Below are 26310 nucleotides of genomic sequence, written 5' to 3' on the forward strand. Positions count from 1 at the left end.
GTGGCTGAGGAAGGCTTTCTTATCTCTTCTTGCTATTCTTTGGAACTCTGCATTCAGATGTTTATATCTTTCCTTTTCTCCTTTGCTTTTCACTTCTCTTCTTTTCACAGCTACTTGTAAGGCCTCCTCCCCAGACAGCCATTTTGCTTTTTTGCATTTTTTTCCATTGGGATGTTCTTGATCCCTGTCTCCTGTACAATGTCACGAACCTCATTCCATAGTTCATCAGGCACTCTATCTATCAGATCTAGGTCCATAAGTCTATTTCTCACTTCCACTGTATACTCATAAGGGATTTGATTTAGATCATACCTGAATGGTCTAGTGGTTTTTCCTACTTTCTTCAATTTCAGTCTGAATTTGGTAATAAGGAGTTCATGATCTGAGCCAGTCAGCTCCTGGTCTTTTTTTTTTGTTGTTGACTGTATACAGCTTCTCCATCTTTGGCTGCAAAGAATATAATCAATCTGATTTCAGTGTTTACCATCTGGTGATGTCCATGTCCGTTGTACGTTACCACAGTTAAAAAAACATCTTTGAAAATCCCTGACTGTAACCACAGAAGTGTTAAGGGCTAACAGGAACTTTGCAGAAGCTTCCGGTCCTCCCAGCCTCCTCCCCACCCCAACTACCCAGAGGTTAAGGTTTGTCTTCTGTGCTCGGGCACTTCCCTCTTTGGTTTTTGGACAAACATCAGCTCCTACCCTGCGCGACTTAACCTCAGCCTCCCTGACTGACCCAGTGCTCCACACTCTGCTCCTAGGATCCAGTAAGTCTCGGGTCACCCTCTTCTGTAGGAGACTAGGTGCTGAGTTCACATCCTCCCAAAGAGACCTCTGCAACCCCAGAGTGCAGGGGGTCAGCCCGGCTCCAGCCTGAGGGTGGAGAGACCCGTTTTCCAGATGAAGGTAGAAGGATCTGGGAGCTGTTGTGTTTGTGTGAGAAGGGGAGGGGCTGGGAGAGATTGGATCTATGTCCAAAGGCTCTTTGACTGGTTTTAGACTGGTGCTCATTCAACATTCAGATGACCCTCACATAGAGTTTGTGATTTGGGTACCACTGCCTTCAGTCTCCTGTCTCCTTTCTGCCCTCCATGTCTGCTGATGCCTCATTTAGGAGCTGAGGACGACTCACTGGTGTTTCATGTTAAGTTACCTTGGAGTTTTGTACGCTCAGCGTCTCTCTGAAGCTGGCTCTCCTGTTTATCACTGGCATCATTTTTTTTTTTTAATTGTGGTAAAATACACATACATTTGCCATCTTCAACATTTTTAAATGAACTGTTCAGCAATATTGGGTAAATTTACACAGCTGTGCCACCAATTTGCAGAACTCTTTTCGTCTTGTAAAACTGAAACCAGATTCTCATTTACCAATGACTTCCTATTTTTCCTGTCACCCAGTTTCTAGTAAACCACTGATCTATTTCTGTCTGTGTAAATTTGACTATATCAGGTACTTCATAGAAGTGAACCATACAGCATTTGTCTTTTGGAGACTGGCTTTTTATCACTTAGCATATTGTCCTCAAGTCTCTTGTCCACAAGGGTATTGTCCCTGTTGTAGCATGGGTCAGAATTTCCTGTCTTTTTATTCCTGAATAATATTCCTCTGTATGCACACATCACTTTCTATTTATCCATTTTTCGTGGATGGTCCTTTCATCTTTCAGCTATTGTGAACAATGCTGCTAAAAACATAGGTATGCAAACGTCTCCTGTGACCTCACTTTCAGTTCTTTTGGGTGTACACTCAGAAGTGGGATTGGCCAATCATGATGGTAGTTTCAGTTTTGTTTTTTTGGAGGAACCACCATACTTTATTCATAGCAACTGCACCATTTTATGTTCCTAACGACAGGGTTTGAAGGTTTATCAGCAGCATTTGAACAAGAAGGAGACGTAGGTCCAGAGATGTATATGACTTGTTCAAGGGCAGAGAGGTGTTCGTGGGGCCAAGATGCTAATCATAGCTTCCTGACTCTTTGAATGCTTGCCCTCAACCATAACGAAAAACTCGGACCATAGAGTAAAATGGACAGAACCCCCCTGACCTTAACTCGTGTTCACTGGATCAGCCTAGCCCTGCAGAGCAGTGTAATGGGGAGACATTTTATGTCCCAAAGAATTGAAAACACAGTCTCTTGTTTCTGATTCAGAATAAAGATTAGTCCTCTCTCCCTCCAGGCAGTTGGGAGGTCATCTGTTTCTCTTTTTTTCTCCCCCCAAATTTAATAATACTTTATTTTTTTAATTTTTACACTTTTTTATTTGGAGGATAATCACTTTACAATGTTGTGCTGGTTTCTGCCTTACAAAGGAGGCTGAGTCATAATTATATGTATATGTCCCCATCCCTCTAGGTCACCATGGAGCTCAAGACTGAGCTCCTTGTGTTCTACAGTGGCTTCCACGAGCTATCTGTTTCACACATACTCGTGTATAAACGTCCGCGCTACTTTCTCAGTTTGTCCCACCCTCTCCTCCCTCAACTGTGTCCACAAGTCTGTTCTTACATCTGCGTCGCCATTCCTTCCATACAAATAGGTTGATCTTTCCTATTTTTTTTTTTTGATGCCATACATATGCATGATATACAATATCTGTTTTTCTCTTTCTGAGTTTCTTCACTCTGTATAACAGACTCTAGGTTTATTTACCTCACTACAAGTGACTGAAATTCTTCCTTTTTTATGGCTGAGTAATACCTCATTGCCTATATGTACCACATCTTCTTTATCCATTCATCGGTTTATAGACATCCAGGTTGCTTCCATGTCCTGCCTGTTGTAAACAGGGCTGCAAAGAACATTTGCGTACATGTATCTTTGTGATTTGGTTTGATTTGACTTTGGTTTTCTCAGGGTTTATGCCCAGTAGCGGATTTCCGGGTCATATGGTAGTTTTATTTCCAGTTTGTTCAGGAATGTCCATCCTGTTCTCCATAGTGGCTGTGTCAGTTTACTTTCCCACCAACAGTGCAGAAGAGTTCCCTTCTCTCCGCATCCTCTCCAGCATTTATTGTTTGTAGATTTTCCAATGGTGACCATTCTGACACCTGTGAGTTGACAGCTCACAGACATGTGGACCCAGTGGGGAAAAGAGAGGGTTGAACAAACTGGGGCATTAGGATTGACATATATACACTACATGTGCAAAACAGAACATGCAGAGAGCACAGGAACCTCAGCTTGCAGCTCTGTGATGCCCTAGAGGGTTGCAATGGGGGATGGGGTGGCAGGGATGCCCAGCAGGGAGGGGACGTATGTATACATATAGCTATTCACTGGGCTTCCTTCCCTTGTAGCTCAGCAGTAAAGTATCCACCTGCCAATGCAGGACATGCTGGTTTGATCCCTGGGTTGGGAAGATTCCTTGGAGAAGGAAATAACAACCCACTACAGTATTCTTGCCAGGAGAATCCCATGGACAGAAGAGCCTGGTGGGCTACAGTTCATGGGGTGGCACAGAGTCAGACACGACTGAGTGACTGGACAACAACAAAGCCGATTCACTTCTTTATATAGCAGAAACTATCACAAAATTGTAAAGCAATACACCCGTGGCTGACTCGTCAATGTATGGCAAAAACCACTACAATATTGTAAAGTAATTAGCCTCCAATTAAGATAAATAAATTTTTTTAAAAAATTAAAAAAGAGAACACTCAAATAAAATCATAAAGGAAGAGAAATTATAAATCATACTTTAAGTATACACAGTCTTATAAGAAACTACTATGAAAAACTATATGCCAACAAATTGGATAACCTAGAAGAAACAGACCAAATTTTTAGAAACAGTCAACATATCAAAAGAAAATCAGGATAAAATAAATAATACAATAACAAACAAGTAAGGAGGTTAAATCAGTGATAAGAAACCTCTCAACACAGAAAAGATAGTTTCACTGGCAAATTTTACAAAACATTTGATTTTTTAAAAACTGTTAAAATGTTGGCCACACTAGGTTTTAGTTGCTGCATGTGGGCTTTCTCTCTGGTTGTGGGTAGGGGGCTACTCTTTGCTTTGGTGTGCATGCTTCTTGCGGTGGCTTCTCTTATTGTGGAGCACAGACTCAGTAGTTGTGGAGCACAGGCTCAGTAATTGTGGAGCACAGGCTTAGTTGCTCCATGGCACGTGGTATCTTCCCAGACCAGGAATCGAATCTATGTGCCCTGCATTAGCTGGAGGATTCTCATCCACTGTGCCACCAGGGAAGTCCAAAAAGTAAGAACATCAACAAACATGAAAAAACTACATTTATTTCTAGACTCCTTCCGTTTACAAGATAATGGAGAAAACTCGTGGTGTGTGTGTGTTCCTGAGAGGGTCCCCTCATAATGGAAGAATCTTTGACGATACCATGATTGGGAATTTTTTCATCTTCTTCCCAGGTCACATGATTTTCTCTCGACTCCCCTGTGATTTAGTTTCCATTCTGTCAGGGCTAGCCTGGCTTTGGTATTTGGATTGGTTTCCAAATGCAACCAAGACATGAAAGCCACTGGCCCAAGGCACAGTGATGAATTCATGTCAAAAGCAGGATGCATGGTGGAGGGGGCAGAAGGCAAGAGAGAGACAGAGTGAGATGAAGAAATGTTTCCATCTGAGACAGAAAAGAGGCAGAAAGAGGAGGCACAGATGGGAGGACTAACATGCTGAAGACTGGGGGGAGAGGGGGTAGGGGCGGGGGAAGGGCAGGTTATCAACTGTGAATCACAGGTCACAGTGAACTCAACATCAATGTAAAATATTCACATATAACGTAAATACAAAGCACCCAAACTCAGCGATGGTTATAGAATTGAGTAATAATTTCAGACACTTTAGGAAGTACATAAAAATGAAAAGATGTTAGTATTTGAGAGATAGAGGTCAGAGGGCAGGGAAGTTAGAGAAAGGATAATGATCAGGACACTCATTTGGAAAAACAGGGTAACTGTTGAATGAAAAAGGAAAAAGAACAGGAATGTGAACATACCTCTGACAGTTACCGCAGTCACCGTGAGATGAATTAAAAACATGGGAAATTATGTTGAAAAGATGAGAGGGTGGGGAGAAAGCAGCAGACGTTGGACCTGAGTGACTCTCTCATGAATCATAACAGGAAGAGACTGCCTGTCAGTTGGGGTGGTCTACTGGGCTTCCCTGGTGCATCAGTGGTAAGGAACCTGCCTGCCAAAGCAGGAGACGTGGGTTTGACCCCTGGGACAGGAAGACCCCCTAAAGGAGGAAATGGCAACCCTCTCCAGTATTCTTGCCTGGGAAACCCCATGGACAGTGGAACTTGGCATGTTACAGTCCATGGGGCCACAAAAGAGTCAGACATGACTGAGTGACTAAACAAGAAGAAAATTCTATACAATATGATATCAGACATGCCATTCTCATGGCTAAAGTTTCTGTCCTTATATTATTTTAAACTCTGTATGTTTTCTCCTTTTATATTACAGTTGTTTAAACAGTCAGATTTTTTAAAACCAATGTGGAAGTTTTTTCAATATAATATATGTGGGTTGGATTCCAAATGTCCTGCTGTTGTGAAAGGGGGGAGTGCTCCTTACTACTAAATCCCTAATGCCTATTTTAGATGTCTTATTTTTTAAATTTAGTCTCTCACTTATTGGCTGCTTCAATTTGAACTATTTTCTTTTCATTTTATTAAAGTGTAGTTGATTTACAGTGTTGAGATAATTTCTTCTGTACAGCAAAGTGACTCAGATATACATATATATTGATATATTCTTTTCAATGACTGTTTATCAAAAGATATTGATTATAGTTCCCTGTGCTATACAGTAGGACCTTGTTGTTTATCTATATAGAATAGTTTGCATGTGCTAATCCCAAACTCCCAATCCTTCCTTCTCCCTCTCCCTTTGCCATTATATGTCTGGTCTCTACATCTGTGAGTCTCTTTCTGTTTCATAGATAGGTTCATTTGAGTTGTATTTTAGATTCCACATATAAGTGATATCATATGGTATTTGTCTTTTTCTCTCTGACTTACTTCACTAACTATGATGATCTCTAGGTCCATACTGCTGCAAGTATCATTGTTTCATTTTTAATGGCTAAGTAGTATTCCTTTGTATGCATGTGTGAATACAGATGTATGTGTGTGTGTGTGTATATATATATATATATATATATATACACATACATACATACATACATATATTTGTTGTTGTTTAGTCACTCAGTTGTGTCTGGCTCTTTTGTGACCCCATGGACTATAGCCTTCAAGGCTCCTCTGTCCATGGGATTACCCAGGTGAGAATACTGGGGTGGGTTGCCATTCCCTACCCAAGAGATCTTCCTGACCCAGAGATCGAACTGGGAACTCCTGCATTGCAGGCAGATTCTTTACATCTGAGCCACCAGGGAAGCCCTCATCATATTGTTGAAGCATTTAAACTTCATTGCTCTTTTACTCTATCCTCCTAGGTTCTCTGTCTGGACCATGCAAAGAAGACACACGAAGGGTAGATGAACAGGAGAAAGAACTCCATCTACAACTAGCCTTCTGTTTACATTTCCTGAGGAACGAGGCAGGTGAGGTCCAGGCTAGACATTTACACTAGACTTCTGTTTGCACTTGGAGATGGAAATGACAGTTCAGTTCAGTTCAGTTGCTCAGTCGTATCCGACTCTGTGACCCCACAAATCACAGTATTCCAGGTTTCCCTGTCCATCACCAACTCCCAGAGTTTACCCAAACTCATGTCCATCTAGTTGGTGATGCCATCCAGTCATCTCATCCTCTGTTGTCCCCTTCTCCTCCTGCCCCCAATCCCTCCCTGCATCAGGGTCTTTTTCAGTGAGTCAATTCCTCACATGAGGTGGACAAAGTATTGGAGTTTCAGCTTCAGCATCAGTCCTTCCAATGAGCATCCAGGACTTATCTCCTTTAGGATGGACTGGTTGGATCTCCTTGCAGTCCAAGGGACTCTCAAGCTGGTGCTGCTGCTAGGTCATTTCAGTTGTGTCCGACTCTGTGCGACCCCATAGACAGCAGCCCACCAGGCTTCCCCATCCCTGGGATTCTCCTGGCAAGAACACTGGAGTGGGTTGCCATTTCTTTGTCCAATGCATGAAAGTGAAAAGTGAAAGTGAAGTCGCTCAGTCGTGTCCAACCCTCACTGACCCCATAGACTTCAGCCATCCAGGCTCCTCCGTCCATGGGATTTTCCAGGCAAGAGTACTGGAGTGGGGTGCCATTGCCTTCTCCGGGGACTCTCAAGAGTCTTCTCCAACACCACAGTTCAAAAGCATCAGTTCTTCAGCGCTCAGGCAATGGCACCCCACTCCAGTACTCTTGCCTGGAAAATCCCATGGGCAGAGGAGCCTGGTAGGCTGCAGTCCATGGGGTTGCTGAGGGTCGGGCACGACTGAGCGACTTCACTTTCAGTCTTCACTTTTCTGCATTGGAGAAGGAAATGGCAACCCACACCAGTGTTCTTGCCTGGAGAATCCCAGGGACGGGGGATCCTGGTGGGCTGCCGTCTATAGCGTCGCACAGAGTTGAACATGACTGAAGCGACTTAGCAGCAGCAGTAGCACTTTCTGCCATAAGGGTGGGGTCATCTGATATCTGAGATTATTGATATTTCTCCAGGCAATTTTGATTCCAGCTTGTACTTCCTCCAGCACAGCATTTCTCATGATGTACTCTGCATATAAGTTAAATAAGCAGGGTGACAATATACAGCCTTGACGTACTCCTTTTCCTGTTTGGAACCAGTCTGTTGTTCCATGTCCAGTTCTAACTGTTGCTTCCTGACCTGCATATAGGTTTCTCAAGAGGCAGGTCAGGTGGTCTGGTATTCCCATCTTTTGAAGAATTTTCTACAGTTTATTGTGATCCACACAGTCAAAGGCTTTGGCATAGTCAATAAAGCAGAAATAGATGTTTTTCTGGAACTCTCTTGCTTTTTCCATGATCCAGCGGATGTTGCCAATTTGATCTCTGGTTCCTCTGCCTTTTCTAAAACCAGCTTGAACATCTGGAAGTTCACGGCTCACATATTGCTGAAGCCTGGCTTGAAGTATTTTGAGCATTACTTTACTAGCATGTGAGATGAGTGCAACTGTGTGGTAGTTTGAGCATCTTTTGGCATTGCCTTTCTTTGTGATTGGAATGAAAACTGACTTTTTCCGGTCTTGTGGCCGTTGTTGAGCTTTCCAAATTTGCTGACATATTGAGTGCAACACTTGCACAGCATCATCTTTCAGGATTTGAAATAGCTCAACTGGAATTCCATCACCTCCACTAGCTTTGTTTGTAGTGATGCTTTCTAAGGCCCACTGGACCTCACATTCCAGGATGTCTGGCTCTAGGTCAGTGATCACACCATCGTGATTATCTGGGTCATGAAGATCTTTTTTGTACAGTTCTGTGTACTCTTGCCACCTCTTCTTAATATCTTCTGCTTCTGTAAGGTCCATACCATTTCTGTCCTTTATTGTGCCCATATTTGCATGAAATGTTCCCTTGGTATCTCTAATTTTCTTGGATAGATCTCTAGTCTTTCCCATTCTGTTGTTTTCCTCTATTTCTTTGCATTGATCGCCGAGAAAAGCTTTCTTATCTCTCCTTGCTGTTCTTTAGAACTCTGCATTCAGATGCTTATATCTTTCCTTTTCTCCTTTGCTTTTCACTTCCCTTCTTTTCACAGCTATTTGTAAGGCCTCCTCAGACAGCAGGAACAGGGTAAATAGCTGGACTTTGCTTGCTATGGACATGTTACTATAACAATCATGGCAGGGACAGAAAGGGGCTAAACTCTGTGTGTGTAAAAGAACAAGAGGTCACATATTTTCTATCTTTGGGGCACCACACATGTGCAGAAAGTCTCCTTGAGGGGGCAAAAAGGAGGGGTGCCATCTCATAATAGGTGATGTCCAGGCCCTACAGGCCTGTCTGCTGGAATCCATATAGAAAAAAAAAGCTGCACACATCTGTCAGGGAGGGTCCTAGGGCAGGTCAGGTGTGGAAAAAAAAATCAGGTAATTGGCCAAGGTAAACAAAGACGGGAAGAACTGCCCTACATAGACGATTTAACAATCTCTTTATGGGGCTCCTCCTCCTTTGGGAGGACACCCACAGCTTTTCTTATGTGTGTGAACTCTGCCTGGCTTCTGTCTTAACTAAACAAACTGTTCCTCTGTGTCCTCCTTCATGACTGAGCTGTGTCTCCAGTTAATACCAGTAATACACTTTTACCATATTTTTAGTTTTTGCCTCCTGGAGAAATGTTTTTTTTTTTTTTTTTAACTGGGGACTAGAGCCAGAAGAACCTTGTTTCTAGTTTCTAGCCCCTGATGGACTGGTGACTAGGGTTCCTGGTTTTCATCCAGGCTGTGGCTGTGGCTGCTAAGTCACTTCAGTCACGTCTGATTCTGTGTGACCCCATAGACGGCAGCCCAATTCTTGTGCAGAGAACTAAGCCAGCGCTCACGGTTGTCTCTCTCTCTCTCTCCAAGATCATTTGGGGCTGAAACCCAGGAATTCAAGGTAAACTGCATGTCTCCACCAAACTGCTGGCTGGAGTCTTCTGACTCTCCCTCTCCCAGGAGAACTTGCTCTCACTCTCTGCTTTGTTCTCTTTTCAAGACCTCCAGGCCTTGATCTAGGTCTGCTCAGTGAAGGAGCCCCAGTTATCTTTTTCTTGCCCCTCTCCCCGTTTCTCTCATTCTGCCTAAACAACAACCCCCAGCCTGTCCCCCACCGAAGCAGAGCTTCCTCATCAACTTTGAGAGAACCACGCCTGGAGTCAAGGCTCAGCACCTACCACCACCACTAGCAAATCATTCCCATTTTGTTGTAGCTGTTGTTTAGTCATGAAGTCATGTCCGAGTCTTTGCGACCCCATGGACAGTAGCCCGCCAGGCTCCTCTGTCCATGGGATTTTCAGGCAAGGATACTGGAGTGGGTTTTCATTCCCTTCTCTGGGGCATCTTCCCCACGCAGGAATCAACCTGGGTCTCCTGTACTGCAGGCAGATTCTTTACTCTCTGAGCCCCCAGGGAAGCTAAACCCGGGAGGATTCCCTTTGTAGGCATGATGGGCCAAGAAAGGGAAAACTCAGGTTTGCTTTAACAATGGCCTTTATTTAAGTTGGAGGTTGGAAAGTGGCCTAAAACTTGGGTCTCTAGATTACAATGCTATCTTACAATTAGATCTTTGTTGCCCCCAAATGGGAAAATGGACTGAGGTTAACTCTCCTCACATTCTAAATGACCCCCTTCTAACTTCTCCCAAGCTTCGCCAATCCTGTTGTTGTTGTTTAGTCGCTCAGTCTTGTCTGACTCTTTGCGATCCCTTTGACTATGGCCTGCCAGGCTCCAGGTTTCCTTACTCCTTCAGATTCTGTAATTTTAGGACACTGTATTTGTAAAAAGAAAAATTGCTAACCATCATCTGCCAACATATGGTTGCCACAAATGTTCAATTTTTTTTTTTTTAAAGGCTGCATACTGAGGCACAATAAATGGACGTATGCTTCTGCTTGTACATGTACACTTGAGCAGTTAAAGGAGAGAGAGAAAGCTTTTCTTACGTCTGCGGGTCTTAATTGACCTCAACTCAAGACAATCCAGGGATTTCTCAGGGGTCTCAGTGGTAAAGAATCCACTTGCCAATGCAGGAGACACAGGAGACTCGGGTTTGATCCCTGGGTCAGGAAGATAACCTGGAAGAGATTATGGAAACCCACTCCAGCATTCTTGCCTGGAGAATCCCACAACAGGGGAGCCTGGCGGGCTGCAGTCCACAGGGTCTCAGAGTCAGACAGGAGTGAGCATATACACACACCAAACAATCCATATTCCAAGTGGCACATTTTGGGGGAGACCTAATCCTCTCCACCTCGCTTCTCTTTAAAAAGCCTTTCCAGTAACTTTGAAACATGTGAGAAGATTTCTTTGTGTTTGAAGAAACCAAAGCTCAGAGATGGAGACCTTGTCCCAAGTGTCCTTTTACCACCTGCCCCTCATCGCTCCACTGCTCCGTGGAATTGGACTCCCAGGGCCAAGGGCGGGTGGACCTTGCTGATGGCTTTGTGTCTTGTTTCCTCAGCAGATCACAGCTCCTCAACTCCATCTAGGATGCGGTGTCAGGAACTCCGCCAGTTTGGTCAGAAGTTGGTCCGCAGGCGGCTCCTGGAGCCCACTAATGATTCTAAGAGTCCCACGGCTCCTCTGAACACCCTGAAACTGGTAGCCTTCGGTGTGGCCAGCACCCTGGGGGCCGGCGTGTACATCCTGGTGGGAGAAGTGGCCATGTTCATCGCTGGACCAGCGATCATCATCTCCTTCTTGGTGGCCGCTGTGTCTTCTGTGTTGTCTGGGCTCTGCTATGCCGAGTTTGGGACACAGGTCTCGTGGACCGGTTCTGCGTATCTCTACAGCTACATCAGCATGGGAGAACTGTGGGCTTTCATCACTGCCTGGAACCTCATACTGTCCTATGTCATTGGTAAGGGGATGGGTGGGGGGTAACTGTGGGGCTGAAGTTCGGAAGACCAGGAGTGGGTGTTTGGGTCTTCGGTCGTGTATGAGAACTGTGTCATCCATTCTGTGAGGAGAGGAGGGAAATAACGTCAGGAAAAGTCCACAACTTCATTCTTCTCAGCTCTCCCCTGCTGTCCTTAAATGGTGGATCAAGAACCCAGAGGCAAGGACACTGTAGGGAGTGGGTGAGAGGGAGGCATGGCCCACAGGCTTATCCCCTCACTATACTGAAGTCTCTGCTTAGCGGTTGCCTTCAAAGAGTTTCCATTAGCATTTGAACTAAAATTTTAATCCTCATCGCCCAGACAAATTGCTCCCACTTCCCTCGTTTCTTGCATAACTTTGATCTCCCACTAACATTAAATAGTTAACCTATTTTAGAATTATCTGGGTCTATTTCCCCCACTGCATGAAAAGAAGCTCTCTGAGAATTGGTATTTTGTATTTTTTCCCCAACATACATGACTTTGTGTATTTGTTGTTGTTTTTCCATCACTAAACTGTGTCCAACTCTTTGCAACCCCATGGGCTACAGCACACCAGGCTCCTCTGTCCTCCACTCTCTCCTGGAGTTTGCTCAAACTCGTGTTCACTGAGTCGGTGATGCTGTCCAACCATCTCATCCTCTCCCGCTCCCTTCTCTTTTTAACTTCCATCTTTCCAATGTTGGACACCTTCTGACCTGGGGGGCTTCTCTTCGGGCGTCATAACTTTCTGCCTTTTCATGCTGTCCATGGGGTCCTCCTGGCAAGAATACTGGAGTGGGTTGCCATTTCCTTCTCCAGTGGCCCATGCTTTGTCAGAACTCTTCACTGTGACCCGTCCGTCTTGAGTGGTCCTGCATGGCATGGCTCATAGTTTTATTGAGCTATGCTAGCCCTTCACCCCGACAAGGCTGTGATCCACAAAGGGGTCTTGGCGTGTAGGGGGGTCCAATTTATATTTGTCAATGAATGTTTCTTCTCATTCTGCTTCAGGCACGGGCAGCGTGGCCAGGGCCTGGAGCATCGCCTTCGACAGCCTGATTGGGAACCACATCTTTCAGGCCTTAGAGGGAACTTTCTCTCCATATATGCCCTACTATCTGGCCAAGTATCCAGACTTTCTCGCCCTGTCCCTGGTGCTGTTGCTCACAGGTGAGACAGGGATCCAAGTTAGGATGGGAAGACTGGGATGTGGGGCGGTGGGGGAACTAGGGTGGGAAAGGCATGAGGTGGCAGATCTGTGGGAACTAGAAATTAGGGTCTGTGATACGAAAGACAGGAAGTCAAGATGTAGAGCATTGTTTCCCACCCTTGGCATTACTGACCTTCCAGGCTGAAACAGCCTTTGGTGTTGGGGCGTGATGCAGGCACTGCAGGATTTTCTTAATCAACCACTGTCAGGTGTGTAGCATCTTTGGACTTCATTTACTAAACACCTGTGATTCATATTTCCCAAATTGTGACAATTGGGATGTCTCCAGACATTGCCAAATGTCCCTTGGGGACCCAAATCACCTCCAGCTGAGAATCATTTATTTAGAGTGACAAATTTCTTCTCTGTCCTGAGACTTTTTTCAATTGGGAGGAAATTAACATAGAATAAAATTGGCCATTTTATTATTTTTCCTTAGCCTTATTGATATATACTTGACATACAACATTATGTAAGCTGAAGGTGAACATCATGATGCTTTGGTAGATGTGTGTATTATGTGACTGGAGTAGGAAATGGCAACCCACTCCAGTAATCTTGCCTGGAAAATTCCATGGACAGAGGAGCCTGGCAGGCCACAGTCCATGGGTCAAGGGGTCGGACACGACTGAGTGACTGAGCCCATATTATATGATAATGGCCACAGTAAGAAACTAACCATGTTAAAGTATGCAATTCAGTGGTACTTAGGGCATTCAAGACATATAACAATCACCTTCATCTAGCTTCAAACATTTTCATCATAGCAAAATGAAACCCAGTACCCAGCGAGCAAAGACAGACTATCCATCTTAATCTCACAGCCCCCTAACCTCTGGCAACTACTAGTCTGCTTTCTATGTCTATGGATTTGATTTGGCTATCTTGGAATGTCTCATATTCCATCTTTCCCACAGGAGTACTGGTTCTGGGAGTTCGTGAGTCAGTCCTGGTTGGAAAAATATCCACAGGCATCAACCTTTTGGTTCTCAGCTTCATCATCCTGTCTGGCTTCATTAAGGGAGACCTGCACAACTGGAAGCTCACGGAACAGGACTACACATTGAACACGTCTGAATCCGGTGACATCTATAGGTCAGGAGGGTGCTCCTGGTCCTTGTCATGCTTGTTGGGGCTGGTGCAGAGCTGGGAATCTGGCGGGGACTAAAGAGGTCTGGGCTGGTGGATCTGGATAACGAGGTCCTGGAGCCCAGGGCTTGTGGCATTAACTGTGAAGTCCTGTAGAGATGACTGAACGCATCTCTCTCATGGTCTTTCTTGCCTCTTCTCTCACTGTAGCTTGGGCCCTCTGGGTTCTGGAGGGTTTGTGCCCTTCGACTATGATGGAATTCTCCATGGAGCAGCTCTATGTTTCTACTCGTTTGTGGGTTTTGATGACATTGTCACTAAAGGTAACTGGGTCCTTGTGTGTCCCATCAGGGGATTGGGCTGCCCTTGGGCATAGGGGTTGATAGAAGATTTTGAAAACCTTTTGAAAGTTCAAGAGGAAAGTGGATTTTGTGCTGTGCCATCAGTGTTTTCCTAACCCGAGATGTTCACCCACCCTGCAGGGGAAGAAGCCCCAAATCCTCATCGCTCCATCCCCATCAGCATCATGTCCACGGTCTTCATCTGCTTTTTGGCATATTTTGGTGTCTCGGCGACTCTCACCCTCATGGTGCCCTACTACCAGATTCAGCCTGACAGCCCCTTTCCGCAGGCTTTCCTCCATGTTGGGTGGGGCCCTGCCAGATATGTCGTGGCTGTTGGCATCCTCTGTTTTCTTTTATACAGGTCAGTGTCAAGGCCTTCTCTCCATGAACTGTTCAGATGCTCAGGTGTTTCAGCCCTGGGGATTGAGACAAGAGAGGGAAAGACCCCTTACCCCATGTAGACTAGAGAGCCAGAGCCCTGGTCTCTCCTCCTTCTCAACATCCCCACCCGTGTTCCCACCATCCCTTCCAGACTGCAGAGCTCCTTGTTCCCCGTGCCTCAGGTGATCCAGGAAATGGCAGAGGACGGGCTCCTTTTCCGAGGACTTGCCCGGACCCATGCCCGCATGAAGACCCCCATCATGGCCACCGTGTCCTCTGGAATTCTCGCAGGTGAGCAACAGAACCCACTCTTCCTTTGATCCCGTTCCTTATCTGGGTATGTCCAGTGGTTTCTCACTGCCGACCCCCACCTCGTTTGTGCCCTCATTCTAGGGATCATGGCATTGCTCTTTGAGTTCAGTAATCTGGTGGACCTCATGTCGATTGGACACCTGCTGGTTTACTCCTTGGTGGCGTTTTTTGTCCTTGTCCTCAGGTGAGATTCCACTGCACCCTGACTGGGGCACTTACGTTCCTAAAGACTCAATGGCAGTTCATCGTCTTCAAGTATTTTTTTTTTTTTAAATTGGAGGCTAATTACTTTACAATATTGGAGTGGTTTTTGCCATACATTGACATGAATCAGCTATAAGTTTGCACTTATACCCTATCCTGAACACCCCTCCCACCTCCCGCCCCATCCCATCCCTCTGGGTCATCCCAGTGCACCAGCCCTGAGCACCCTATCTCATGCATCGAACCTGGACTGGTGATCTGTTTCACATATGATAATGTACGTGTTTCAATGCTATTCTCTCAGATCATCCCACTCTCGTCTTCTCCCACAGAGTCCAAAAGACTCTGCTATACATCTGTGTCTCTTTTGCTGTCTCTCATATAGGGTTATTGTTACCATCTTTCTAAATTCCATATATATGTATTAGTATACTGTATTGCTGTTTTTCTTTCTGCCTTACTTCACTCTGTATAATAGGCTCCAGCTTCATCCACCTCATTAGAACTGATTCAAATGTATTCTTTTTAATGGCTACGTAATATTCCATTGTGTATATGTACCACAGCATTCTTATACATTTGTCTGCTGATGGACATCTAGGTTGCTTCCATGTCCTGGCTATTATAAACTGTTGTGATGAACATTGGGCTACACGTGTCTCTTTCAATTCTGGTTTCTGCAGTGTGTATGCCCAGCAGTGGGATTGCTGGGTCCTATGGCAGTTCAATTTCCAGTGTTTTAATGAATCTCCACACTGTTCTCCATAGTAGCTGTACTAGTTTGCATTCCCCCCAACAGTGTAAGAGGGTTCCCTTTTCTCCACATCCTCTCCAGCATTTATTGTTTGTGGATTTTTGGATAGCAGCCATTCTGACCAGCGTGAGTTGGTACCTCATTGTGGTTTGATTTGCATTTCTCTGATAATGAGTGATGTTGAGCATCTTTTCATGTGTTTGTTAGCCATCTGTATGTCTTCTTTGGAGAAATGTCTATTTAGTTTTTTGACCCATTTTTTGATTGGGCCATTTATTTTTCTGGAATTGAGCTACAGGAGCCGCTTGTACATTTTTGAGATTAATTCTTTGTCAGTTGCTTTGTTTGCTATTCTTTTCTCCAATTCTGAAGGCTGTCTTTTCACCTTGCTTATGGTTTCCTTTGTTGTGCAAAAACTTTTCAGTTTAATTAGGTTTCATTTGTTTATTTTTCCTTTTATTTCCATTACTTTGGGAGGTGGGTCATAGAGGATCCTGCTGTGATTTATGTTGGAGAGTGTTTTGCCTATGTTTTCCTCTAGGAGTTTTATATTTTCTAGTCTAACATTTAGATCTTTAATTCATTTTGAGTTTATTTTTGTGTATGGTCTTAGAAAGTGTTCTAATTTCATTCTTTTACTAGTGGTTGACCAGTTTTCCCAGCAGCACTTGTTAAAGAGATCGTATTTCCTCCATTGTATATTTTTGCCTCCTTTGTCAAAGATAAGCTGTCCGTAGGTGTGTGGGTTTATCTCCGGGCTTTCCATTTTGTTCCATTGATCTATATTTCTGTCTTTGTGCCAGTACCATACTGTCTTGATGACTGTAGCTTTGTAGTATAGTCTGATGTCAGGCAGGTTGATCCCTCCAGTTCCATTCTTTTTTCTGAGGATTGCTTTGGCTATTCAAGGTTTTTGTATTTCCATACAAATTGTGAAATTATTTGTTCTAGTTCTGTGAAGTAACTGTTGGTAGCTTGATAGGGATTGCATTGAATCTCTAGATTGCTTTGGGTAGTATACTCATTTTCACTATATTTATTCTTGCTATCTATGAACATGGTATATTTTCCCATCTATTTATGTCCTCTTTGACTTCTTTCATCGGTGTTTTATAGTTTTCTATATATAGGTCTTTTGTTTCTTTAGGTAGATACATTCCTAAGTATTTTATTCTTTTCGTTGCAATGGTGAATGGAATTGTTTCCTTAATTTCTCTTTCTGTTTTCTCATTGTTAGTGTATAGGAATGCAAGGGATTTCTGTGTGTTAATTTTATATCCTGCAACTTTACTATAGTTATTGATTAGCTCCAGTAATTTTCTTGTGTTTGCAGGTCTCTTCAGTGTGTAATTTCTGACCTGACACAAGGGGGCGAAGGTGGTCTCTTGTTTAGGCTCACTTGTTCAGTCGTGCTGTGGGGAGGGAGGAACACTGCAAACAAATATGACTGGCGTGTGTGGGGAGTGCTCACAGTGTCCCAGACACACTGGGTTTGCCCCTGCTCACGGCGTGTGAGCTTTCCCAGTCTACACTGTTCAGGCTTCAGGTTGCTGTGCAGGGAGCAGGCCCTGGGTTGCATGCACTTCCCAGGTCTAAGCTGCTCAGGTTCAGCTTCTCCGGTACTCCATAAAGGCACAGACTCGGTTGGGCCCGCGTTTTGTGCCCTTCCGTGATCCGAGCAGCTCAGGTGACCAGGTGCTTGGCGAGCGCACTCTCCTAAGGTATGGTGCATCTTATCACCTCCCAGGTCCTAGCCTCTCTATTTCTGGGGCACGCCCATCTCCGGTGTGCGGTGTGTCTTTTCTGGGGAGCTGAGCTCTGGCTGCAACCCTCCTGGCGGATGTTAACCTCCGAGAATCTCAGGAAGTCTTGGTTAGAAACTGGAAGCCTTTTCGCAGTTTGGTAGGGGATGCCCTCTCTGGGGCTGAGATTGCCTCTTTCCGGCTCTGGCTGCCCCCCACCTGCCTCCAGCTAGGGATGGCCAGGTCCGCAGCCAGCTAGCTCTCCTCTGGTATTCGCTCAGTCCTTTGTTCTGTGAGCAGGCCGGCAGTGCCTTATGTTCGGGCTTTTCGCGGGATAGTTCTCTCTCTCCCCCATTTTCCCTCTCTCTCCCATTTTCCCTCTCTCTCTCTCTGGCTATCCCACAGTTTAGGTTAGTATCTCATTTTAGCTCCCTCAGATTGCCCTCAAGGCATTCAGGCCTGGTCCTTACCCTAAACAATGCAGCCTGCTCCTCCCCATTCACTGCCCCAACCCCGCCCCTTGCTGGTGGTGGAGGAAAGCATCTGGGGTACTTCTCAGCTGGGAGTTGCCATTAGGGACATAACATGTAGGTTTTATTTATTTTTCCTCTAGGTTTTGTTGCCCTCTGAGATTCCAAACCTCCCCCAAAGACCCACCGGTGAGAGGGTTTCCTGGTGTTTGGAAACTTCTCTTTTAAGAATCCCTTCCTGGGGCAGATCTCTGTCCCTAACTATTTTGTCTCTCTTTTTATCTTTTATATTTGGTCTTACCTCCCTTTGAAGACAATGGGCTGCTTTTCTGGGTGGCTGATGTCCTCTGCCAGCGTTCAGAATTTGTTTTGTGGAGTGTGCTCAGCATTCAAATGTTCTTTCAGTGAATTTGTGGCAGAGAAAGTGGTCTCCCCATCCTATTCCTCTGCCATCTTGGCCTCACCAACCCCCCCCCCCCACCCCCAGCCCCCACTGGCCACCTCCTTCGGCCTTCTAAACTCCTGCTCTGCCTAAGGCAGGAAAGTGGTGCATTAGGATGCCTGTTTTTGAATGAGTAGGGACTGCTGTTAATATTCCTATAATATCTCGAATTCAGGTACCAGCCAGACTGCAATTTAAGCAAGAATGAGAAAATTGAAGACAAAATTCAGATGATGCCTCTAGTCAAGGAAAATCCTTTGGACTCTGAACCTGAAGCAGGAAGCTCAAAGACTCTAAAGAATCTGTGGTTGCCTGTCAGCACCACCCCCACACAGAAATCTGCCCAGATTGTCTATGGATGTGCCTTCCTGCTTGGTGAGCACTGGGAAGTCTCTTTGGTCATATTTTGAACTTGACAGGATGGAGTGAGTGTGTGTATTTTGTCAGTGGAGGAGTCTAGAAGATATGATGGCCTTTCCTGATATTGGTGGTTTCAGGGAGGGATGTTACCCGAGATCCTGACGTCTTTGTTTTCTGGGTCCAGCCTGTTCTTCTTCTCCTTGATCCTTGCAGTTCTTCTGCTGACCATCCTGAGCCTGATCCTGGCCCAGTGGCCCAGCCAGGTGTTCTCTGGAGACCCCGTGCTTACAACAGTGGCTGTGCTGCTGCTACTGCTCACCACTGGGGTCACGGTCATCATCCGGAGGCAGCCCCAGGACCCCTCTCCTCTTCCATTCAGGGTAAGTGAGCTCATGTGTCCAAAGTGTCCACATTGGGTGAATGAAGTCTGTGTCCTTTGACGGCAAAATATCCTTTCCTGGGCAGGGAATGAGGGGAGTTACTGAAACCAATGGACTCTTCCCTGATCCACACTCGGGTCTTTGCATACACAATCTCAGTAAGCACTGAATGCAAAGCCTGAGGAGGACAGGAGTCTCCCACCCACGTGGGGTAGGGTCTCCCTTTCAGACGTCTGGGCTGTGTTCAGGGATGAACTGACTCTGCCCACAGGTCCCTGCTCTGCCTGTCCTCCCACTGGTCAGCATCTTCGTGAATGTTTACCTGATGATGCAGACGACCTCTGCAACCTGGACCCTGTTTGGCATCTGGAATGCCTTTGGTAAGTTGCTTTCTGGAATAAAGAGGTTTCTTGAATGACTGAACCCAGCATCTTCCTACGATTTCTCCCCACACTGTATCAGATGCCATAGAAGGTCTACTGAGCATTTGTAAGCAAGGGGCGCACCTAAATTTCCTTCTTATCGTCTCATCTCCCTACTAGGATTTCTCATATACTTTGGATACGGGATCCGACACAGCCTGGCAGGGAACAATCATCAACAGCCACCAGCCACCGGCCTCCACCTCCCAGACTCTTGACAAAAACATCCCTGGTGCTGAGTCATCTTAACCACAGGAGGTAGATGCTGCCTGGAATCCCTCCATGCCCTGGAGGATCTGCTGGTGCAAGGGACACTGTGAGCCTTGGTGGAGTGTGAAGGTGGAGGCATCTAAAGCCCTGTATTTGTTGCTTGTGGAGAAAGTGACTGGACCATTGTGCAATTTTCGGTAAACTTTTAAAAGCATACTATACATACTTGTAAGTGCATGCTTCATAAGTGTGCAGCAAGATGAATTTTAACAAACAAAGTACCACAATGTAAGCAGCAACTAGAGGAAGAAATAAATTATTATGGGCACATTAGAAGCACCTTCTTGCACTTATTTCTAACAAGAACACAGAGACTGCCCCATTGGAAGGAAACTCAGGTGAGGATGAATTATATGAAGAGTTATACTCCACGGACTTCCCTGGCAGTCCAGTGGCTAAGACTCCACCCTCCCAGTGCAGAGGGCATGGGTTCAACCCCTGGTTGGGGAACAATACCCTGCATGCCCAATGGTGTAGCCCCCAAAAAATTGGTTTAAGAATGACTGACTTCCTCCCCTCGCTTCCCCTTATTAAAAAGCAGGTGGACCACACAAGCAAGAGAATCTCCGATTGCAGGTGGGTCACTCGAGCAAGACAGTGTACTGGAGAAAAGAGGAAGTCAGCAGGCTTGCACCAATGGAAAAATGACCGTGACTTCCTCGCTTAATGACTAACTGAGATTGTTTCCCTTTAAAGTGGTCATGGCGAGCAGAACTCTCATGGATGCAAGTCCACTTTTTCCTCAGATCACTGGCTTTTCGGAATAAAGCACCTTTCTTCTCAATGAAAGCTTGCCCCATGATTTATTGGCAGTTGAGCAGCAAGTGGCTGAACCTGCATTTGGTTACAAATCTAACTCCGGGTGCAGAATAGCCAATGGGTCCATATGGGTCACCATGTCTCTGAGTTAATATGCTCAGGGGGAATCTTCTATCTTCAAGAGCAAAGAGTGAAAATGGTAATTTATAGTTAGGATGGCCTAATGCTGGAGCCTGGTCTATCGCATATTTTAAAGCATTTATAGCTTTACGGCTTTTGTCATTTGTTCAATGGGTCTGATTGGGTAGAGGTTATTAAGGCACAGAGAGATTGGACAATGTGGAAAAAACTAGGTACCGAATTTCTGTAGAATCGTGTTGTTGTTGTTCAATTGCCAAGTCATGTCAGACTCTTTGCGACCTCATGGACTGCAGCACGTCAGGCTTCCCTGTCCTTCACTATCTCCTGGAGTTTGTTCAAATTCATGGCCACTTAGTCGGAAACCCCCTGAGAGATTTCTTTATTCTTAGAATTGTAAAAGCCAGAATTCTCTCAATTCTTTCAGAATCAATCAGTAAGCCTGTCTTAGTGGTGTGTGTGTTTACAAAGTCAAGTCTCACCCTTTGTGACCCCATGGACTGTAGCCTGCCATGGTCCCCTGTCCATGGGATTCTCCAGGCAGGAATACTGGAGTGGGTTGCCATATCCTCGTCCAGGGGATCTTCCTGACCCAAGGATCAAACTGGTGTCTTCTGCTTGGCAGGCGGATTCTTTACCACTGAGCCACCTGGGAAGCCTATGAGAAGGGAGTTACTCATCCTTATCCTCAAAATAGATCTTCTTTACCCCAGGGGTTAAAGTAGATGAGCTGTAAGGGTTGGACAATGCACCTTGGTTCACATAAAGTTCAGGCTGATCCATGTATAAGCCAAATTGACCTCCTCTCAATATTTGAACATTTTCTCCATTCATCAATCACCAACAGATAAAAACCTTAGAAACCCATGGTCCAGCAATTCTACCTCTGATGATATACCCAGAGGAATTGAAAGCACACTCTGGAAGAGATATTTGTACACTCATGTTCATAGCAGCGTTATTCACAATAACTAAAGCATGACAGCAATCCAAGTGCCCACTGACTGAGAAATAGATGAACCAATGTGGCAGGCACAAATAATAGAGTATTATTTATCATTAAAAAGGAAGGGGATTCTGACACATACTACAACATGAAGGAACCTCATGAACTCATTTTCTAAGTGAAATAAACCAGAAGGAAAGGACAAATATTCTTTGATTCCACTTAAATGGAGTATTTGAAGTAGTCACATTCATCAAGACAGACAGGAGAAGGGTAATTTCCAGGAACTGGTGGAGGAGAAAAGCTCAGCTGGAATTCCATCACCTACACAAGCTTTGTTTGTAGTGATGCTTTCCAAGGCCCAGTTCACTTCACACTCCAGGATGTCTGGCTCTAGGTGAGTGATCACACCATCGTGGTTATCTGGGTCATGAAGATCTTTTTTTGTGCAGTTCTTCTGTGTATTCTTGTCACCTCTTTGTAATATCTTCTGCTTCTGTTAGTTTCATACTGTGTCTGTCCTTTATTGTGCCCACCCATGTTTGCATGAAATGTTCCCTTGGTATCTCTAGTTTTCTTGGAGAGATCTCTAGTCTTTCCCATTCTATTGTTTCCTTTTTCTTCTTCTTCTTCTTTTTTTTTTGTTGCATTGATCACTTAGGAAGGCTTTCTAATCGCTCCTTGCTATTCTTTGGAACTCTGCATTCAGATGGATATTATCTTTCCTTTTCTCCTTTGCCTTTCTCTTCTTTTCTAACTTATTTCTAAGGCCTCCTCAGACAACCTTTTTGCATTTTCTTTTCTTGGGGATAGTCTTAATCACGGCTGTGAAAGTGCTGCACTTAGTATGCCAGCAAATTTGGAAAACTCAGCAGTGACCACAGGACCAGAAAAGATCAGTTTTCATTCCAATGTCAGAGAAAGGCATTTCCAAGGAATGTTCAAACTACCACACAGTTACACTCATCTCACACGCTAGCAAAGTAACGCTCAAAATTCTCCAAGCTAGGCTTCAACAGTAAGTGAAACAAGAACTTCCAGATGTTGAAGCTGGGAATGTGGGGCTTGAAGAGATCTCTGGCTTCCCTGGTGGCTCAGACAGTAAAGAATGCGCCTGCAATGCAGGAGCTGCTGCTGTTAAGTCGCTTCAATCGTGTCTGACTCTGTGCGACCCCAAAGACGGAAGCCCACCAGGATCCCCCCGTCCCTGGTATTCTCCAGGCAAGAACACTGGAGTGGGTTGCCATTTCCTTCTCCAATGCATGAAAGTGAAAAGTGAAAGTGAAGTCGCTCAGTCGTGCCCGACTCTTAGTGACCCCATGGATTCCAGCCCACCAGGCTCCTCTGTGCATAGGATTTTCCAGGCAAGAGTACTGGAGTGGGGTGCCATTGCCTTCTCCAGCAATGCAGGAGAAGGAATTAAAGGAGGAATCCAGTATACATGGCCGAACACACCTCACCCACGTTCTTTCTTGCTTCTTCTCTCATGATAACTTCAACTCTCTGGGTTCTGGAGGGTTTGTGCCTTTTGGCCTTGATGGGATTCTCCAAGGAGCAGCTTTATGTTTCCACATGTCTATTGGTTTTGATTCCATTGTTACTACAGGTAACATGGTCACCCTGTGTCCCATCCAGGTTGTGGGCATGGATTGGGCTGCCCTTGGGCATAGGGGTTTCTTTTCGAGGTTTAACAGGAAAGAGGATTTTGTGCTTTCACTCTGGTGTGTTTCCTGACCCAGTATTTCCTCCAGTCCTGCAGGGGAAAAAGCCCCAAATCCCCAGCGGTCCATCCCATTAGCATCATGGTCTCAGTCTTGATCTGCTTTGTGACACTTTGTGACACTTTGGTGTCTCAGCAGCGCTCACCCTCATGGTGCCCTACTACCAAATTCACAGCCCCTTTCTACAGGCTTTTCTCCATGTTGGGTGGGGCCCTGCCAGATATGCTGTGGCTGTTGGCATCCTCTGTGCTCTTTCATCCAGGTCAGTGTCATGGCTTTCTCCTCATTCACTGTCAGATGCTCAGGTATCCCAGCCCTTGGGATTGAGAGACAAAAAAGAAAGACACCTTACCCCATGTAGACGAGGGAGCAGATGCCCTGGTCTCTCATGCTTCTGCACGTTCTCACTCCTCTGTTTTCTTTTCCAGCCTCCAGAACACCATGTTTGCCATGTCTTGGTTGATCTACACAATGGCAGAGGACGGGCTCCTTTTCTGAGTCCTTGCCCAGATCAACACCCGTACATGTACCCACATCAGGATCATCATGATTTCTGGAAACCTTGAAGGTAGATAAACAAAACCCACTCCCTTTGGATTATCTTCCTTGGCTTGCATATTTCCAGCTGTTTCTCACTCCATCCCCCCACCTTGTTTATGCCCTCCTTCTAGGGGTCTTGGCGTTACTCTTCCATTTCAGTGATCTGATGGATCTCATGTCACTTCGGTCCCTGCTTGCTAACTTGGTGGTCGATTTTTCTGCCCTTGTGCTCAGGTGAGACTCCGATCCACCCTGACTGGGGGTCTTTGGCTTGTGGGGATTGATGGGGGCTAATCCTCTCTGCTTCACGGTGCCTTCTAAATGTCCTGCTCTGCTTTTGTGGGAAAAGAGATGGATTCGGCTGTGTGATGTTGGGTGAATAGGGATTGCTGTTCATGTTGCCATCATACCTCTAATTCAGGTATCACTCAGACCAGAATTTAAGCAAGAAGCAAAAAACAGAGGAAGAAACTGAGATGGAGCTTGTAGTCAAAGAAAGGTCTTTGGACTCTATACTTGAAGCCGACACCTCAAGGATTTTAAAGAGTCTGTGGTTCTGTCCCAGCACCATCCCCACCTGGAAATCTGGCCAGATTGTCTATGGATGTGCCTTCCTGCTTGCTGAGCAGTGGGACTTCTCTTTGGTGATATTCTGAAATTCCCAGGATGGATAGGAATGTATATTTGTCTATTGAGTCTTGGAAATACGATGTCCGTTCCTGATGTGGGTAGCCTAGGGAAGGGTGTGACCCGAATCCTGACATCTTTGTCTTCCAGGTCCAGCCTGTTGTCTTCCATCTTGACCCTTGCAGTTCTCCTGCTGACCATCCTGAGCCTGATCCTGGCCCAGTGGCCCAGCAGGTGTTTTCTGGAAACCCCGTGCTCACAACAGTGGCTGTGCTGCTGCTGCTGTTGCTCATCACTGGGGTCATGGCCATCATCTGGAGGCAGCCCCAGGACACCACTACTCTTCACTTCAGGGTAGGTGACCTCATGTGCCCAAAGTGTCCACCTTGAGTGAAGGAGGTCTGCGTGCTTTAGGTCTAAGCTTCCTTTGCTGGACCAGGGAAGAAGGGGAGTTGCTGAAACCTATGGACCCTTCCCTGATCCACACTCAGTGCTTTACATGCACTATCTAAGTAGGCACTGAACACACAGCCTGAATGGCACTGAACTTGTCCCACCCACATGGCATAGAATCTCCCTTTCCAGTGACTAGTGTGTGTTCAGGGATGAACTGACACTGCCCACAGGTCCATGCTTTGCCTTTCCTCCCACTGGTAAGCATCTTTGTGAAAGTTTACCTGATGGTGCACATGACCACTTGGACCAGCGTCCTATTTGGCATCTGGATGGGGATTGGTAAGTGATTTTTTGGAGTCAAGAGGCCTCTTGGTTGACTGAACCCAATCCTCTTCCTACCACCTCTCCCCTAAACTGTGTCAGATGCCATAAGAGGAGGCCTATTGGGCATTTATAAGTGAGGAGAGCGCCTGCTTTTACTTCTCTTCGTCTCATTTCCCTACTAGGATTTACCATATACTTTGGATATGGGATCCGACACAACTTGGAGGAGAACACTGAGCAAGACACCAGCCTCCAACTCCCAATTACTGGACAAAAACATCCCTGGTGCTGAGTCATCTTAACCACAGGAGAGAGATGCTGTGTGGAATCCCTCCATGCCCTGGAGGATCTGCTGGCTCGAGGGGCACTGTGAGCCTCTATGGACGTGAAGGTGGAATGCATTTACATCCGTGTATTTATTGCTAGTGGACAAAGTGACTTTAATGCTGCAAATGCTGAAGGAAACATTTACAAGAATAATACACATCCAGAAAAGAGGATTTTCATGAAAAATATACAAAAATGTAACCAGAAACCAGAGGAAGAAATAAAGTATTAACTTGAACATAAGCAGTTCCTTCTTGTGCCTGTTTCCAGTGAAAACACATAGATTGTCACATGGGAAGGAAACAGAGGTAACCATATATTGTGACAAGAGCTGTACTTCAGGGGTTTCCCTGGCAGTCCAGAGATTAAGACTTACATTTTAAAGCAGGGGGTGCAGGTTCAGTCCCTGGTCATGGGACTAGGATCCCATATGCCTCACAGCCAAACAAAACAAAACAAAACATAAAGCTGAAGCAATAAAGACTTTAAAAATATTTTTAAATCTTATTAAAAAAAAAAAAAAGGTTGCACTTTAGGGAATTCCCTGGAGGTCCAGGATTTAGGACGCAGCACTTTCACGGCCATGGTTGGTCAGGGTTCATTCCCTGGTTGGGGAACTAAGATCCTGTAAACTGTGCAATGTGGCCAAAAATTAAGAAAAAAACATAAA

At 45.4% G+C, this 26310-nt stretch overlaps 1 protein-coding gene across 9 annotated transcripts; it reads left to right on the top strand.

Moving 5' to 3' along the window:
* Positions 1–636: 636 nt before the first annotated feature.
* Positions 637–25585, top strand: MGC157082 (uncharacterized LOC788038). Of its 9 annotated transcripts, none has more exons than XR_009491182.1 (15): positions 637–769; positions 6450–6557; positions 11083–11481; positions 12494–12652; positions 13610–13787; positions 13992–14104; positions 14264–14486; positions 14658–14797; positions 14900–15002; positions 18606–18805; positions 19004–19170; positions 19442–19550; positions 19713–19999; positions 20404–24200; positions 24388–25585. XR_009491182.1 is itself a non-coding variant. In XM_024978650.2 (13 exons), exons 3-13 carry the CDS (start codon positions 11112–11114, stop codon positions 19808–19810), a joined length of 1860 nt encoding a protein of 619 aa, XP_024834418.1. In that variant the 5' UTR covers positions 637–908; positions 6450–6557; positions 11083–11111; the 3' UTR covers positions 19811–20138.
* The last annotated feature ends 725 nt before the right edge of the window (positions 25586–26310 follow it).

Source organism: Bos taurus, chromosome 18 (genome assembly GCF_002263795.3).
Source record: "Bos taurus isolate L1 Dominette 01449 registration number 42190680 breed Hereford chromosome 18, ARS-UCD2.0, whole genome shotgun sequence".
NCBI classification, from domain to species: domain Eukaryota; kingdom Metazoa; phylum Chordata; class Mammalia; order Artiodactyla; family Bovidae; genus Bos; species Bos taurus.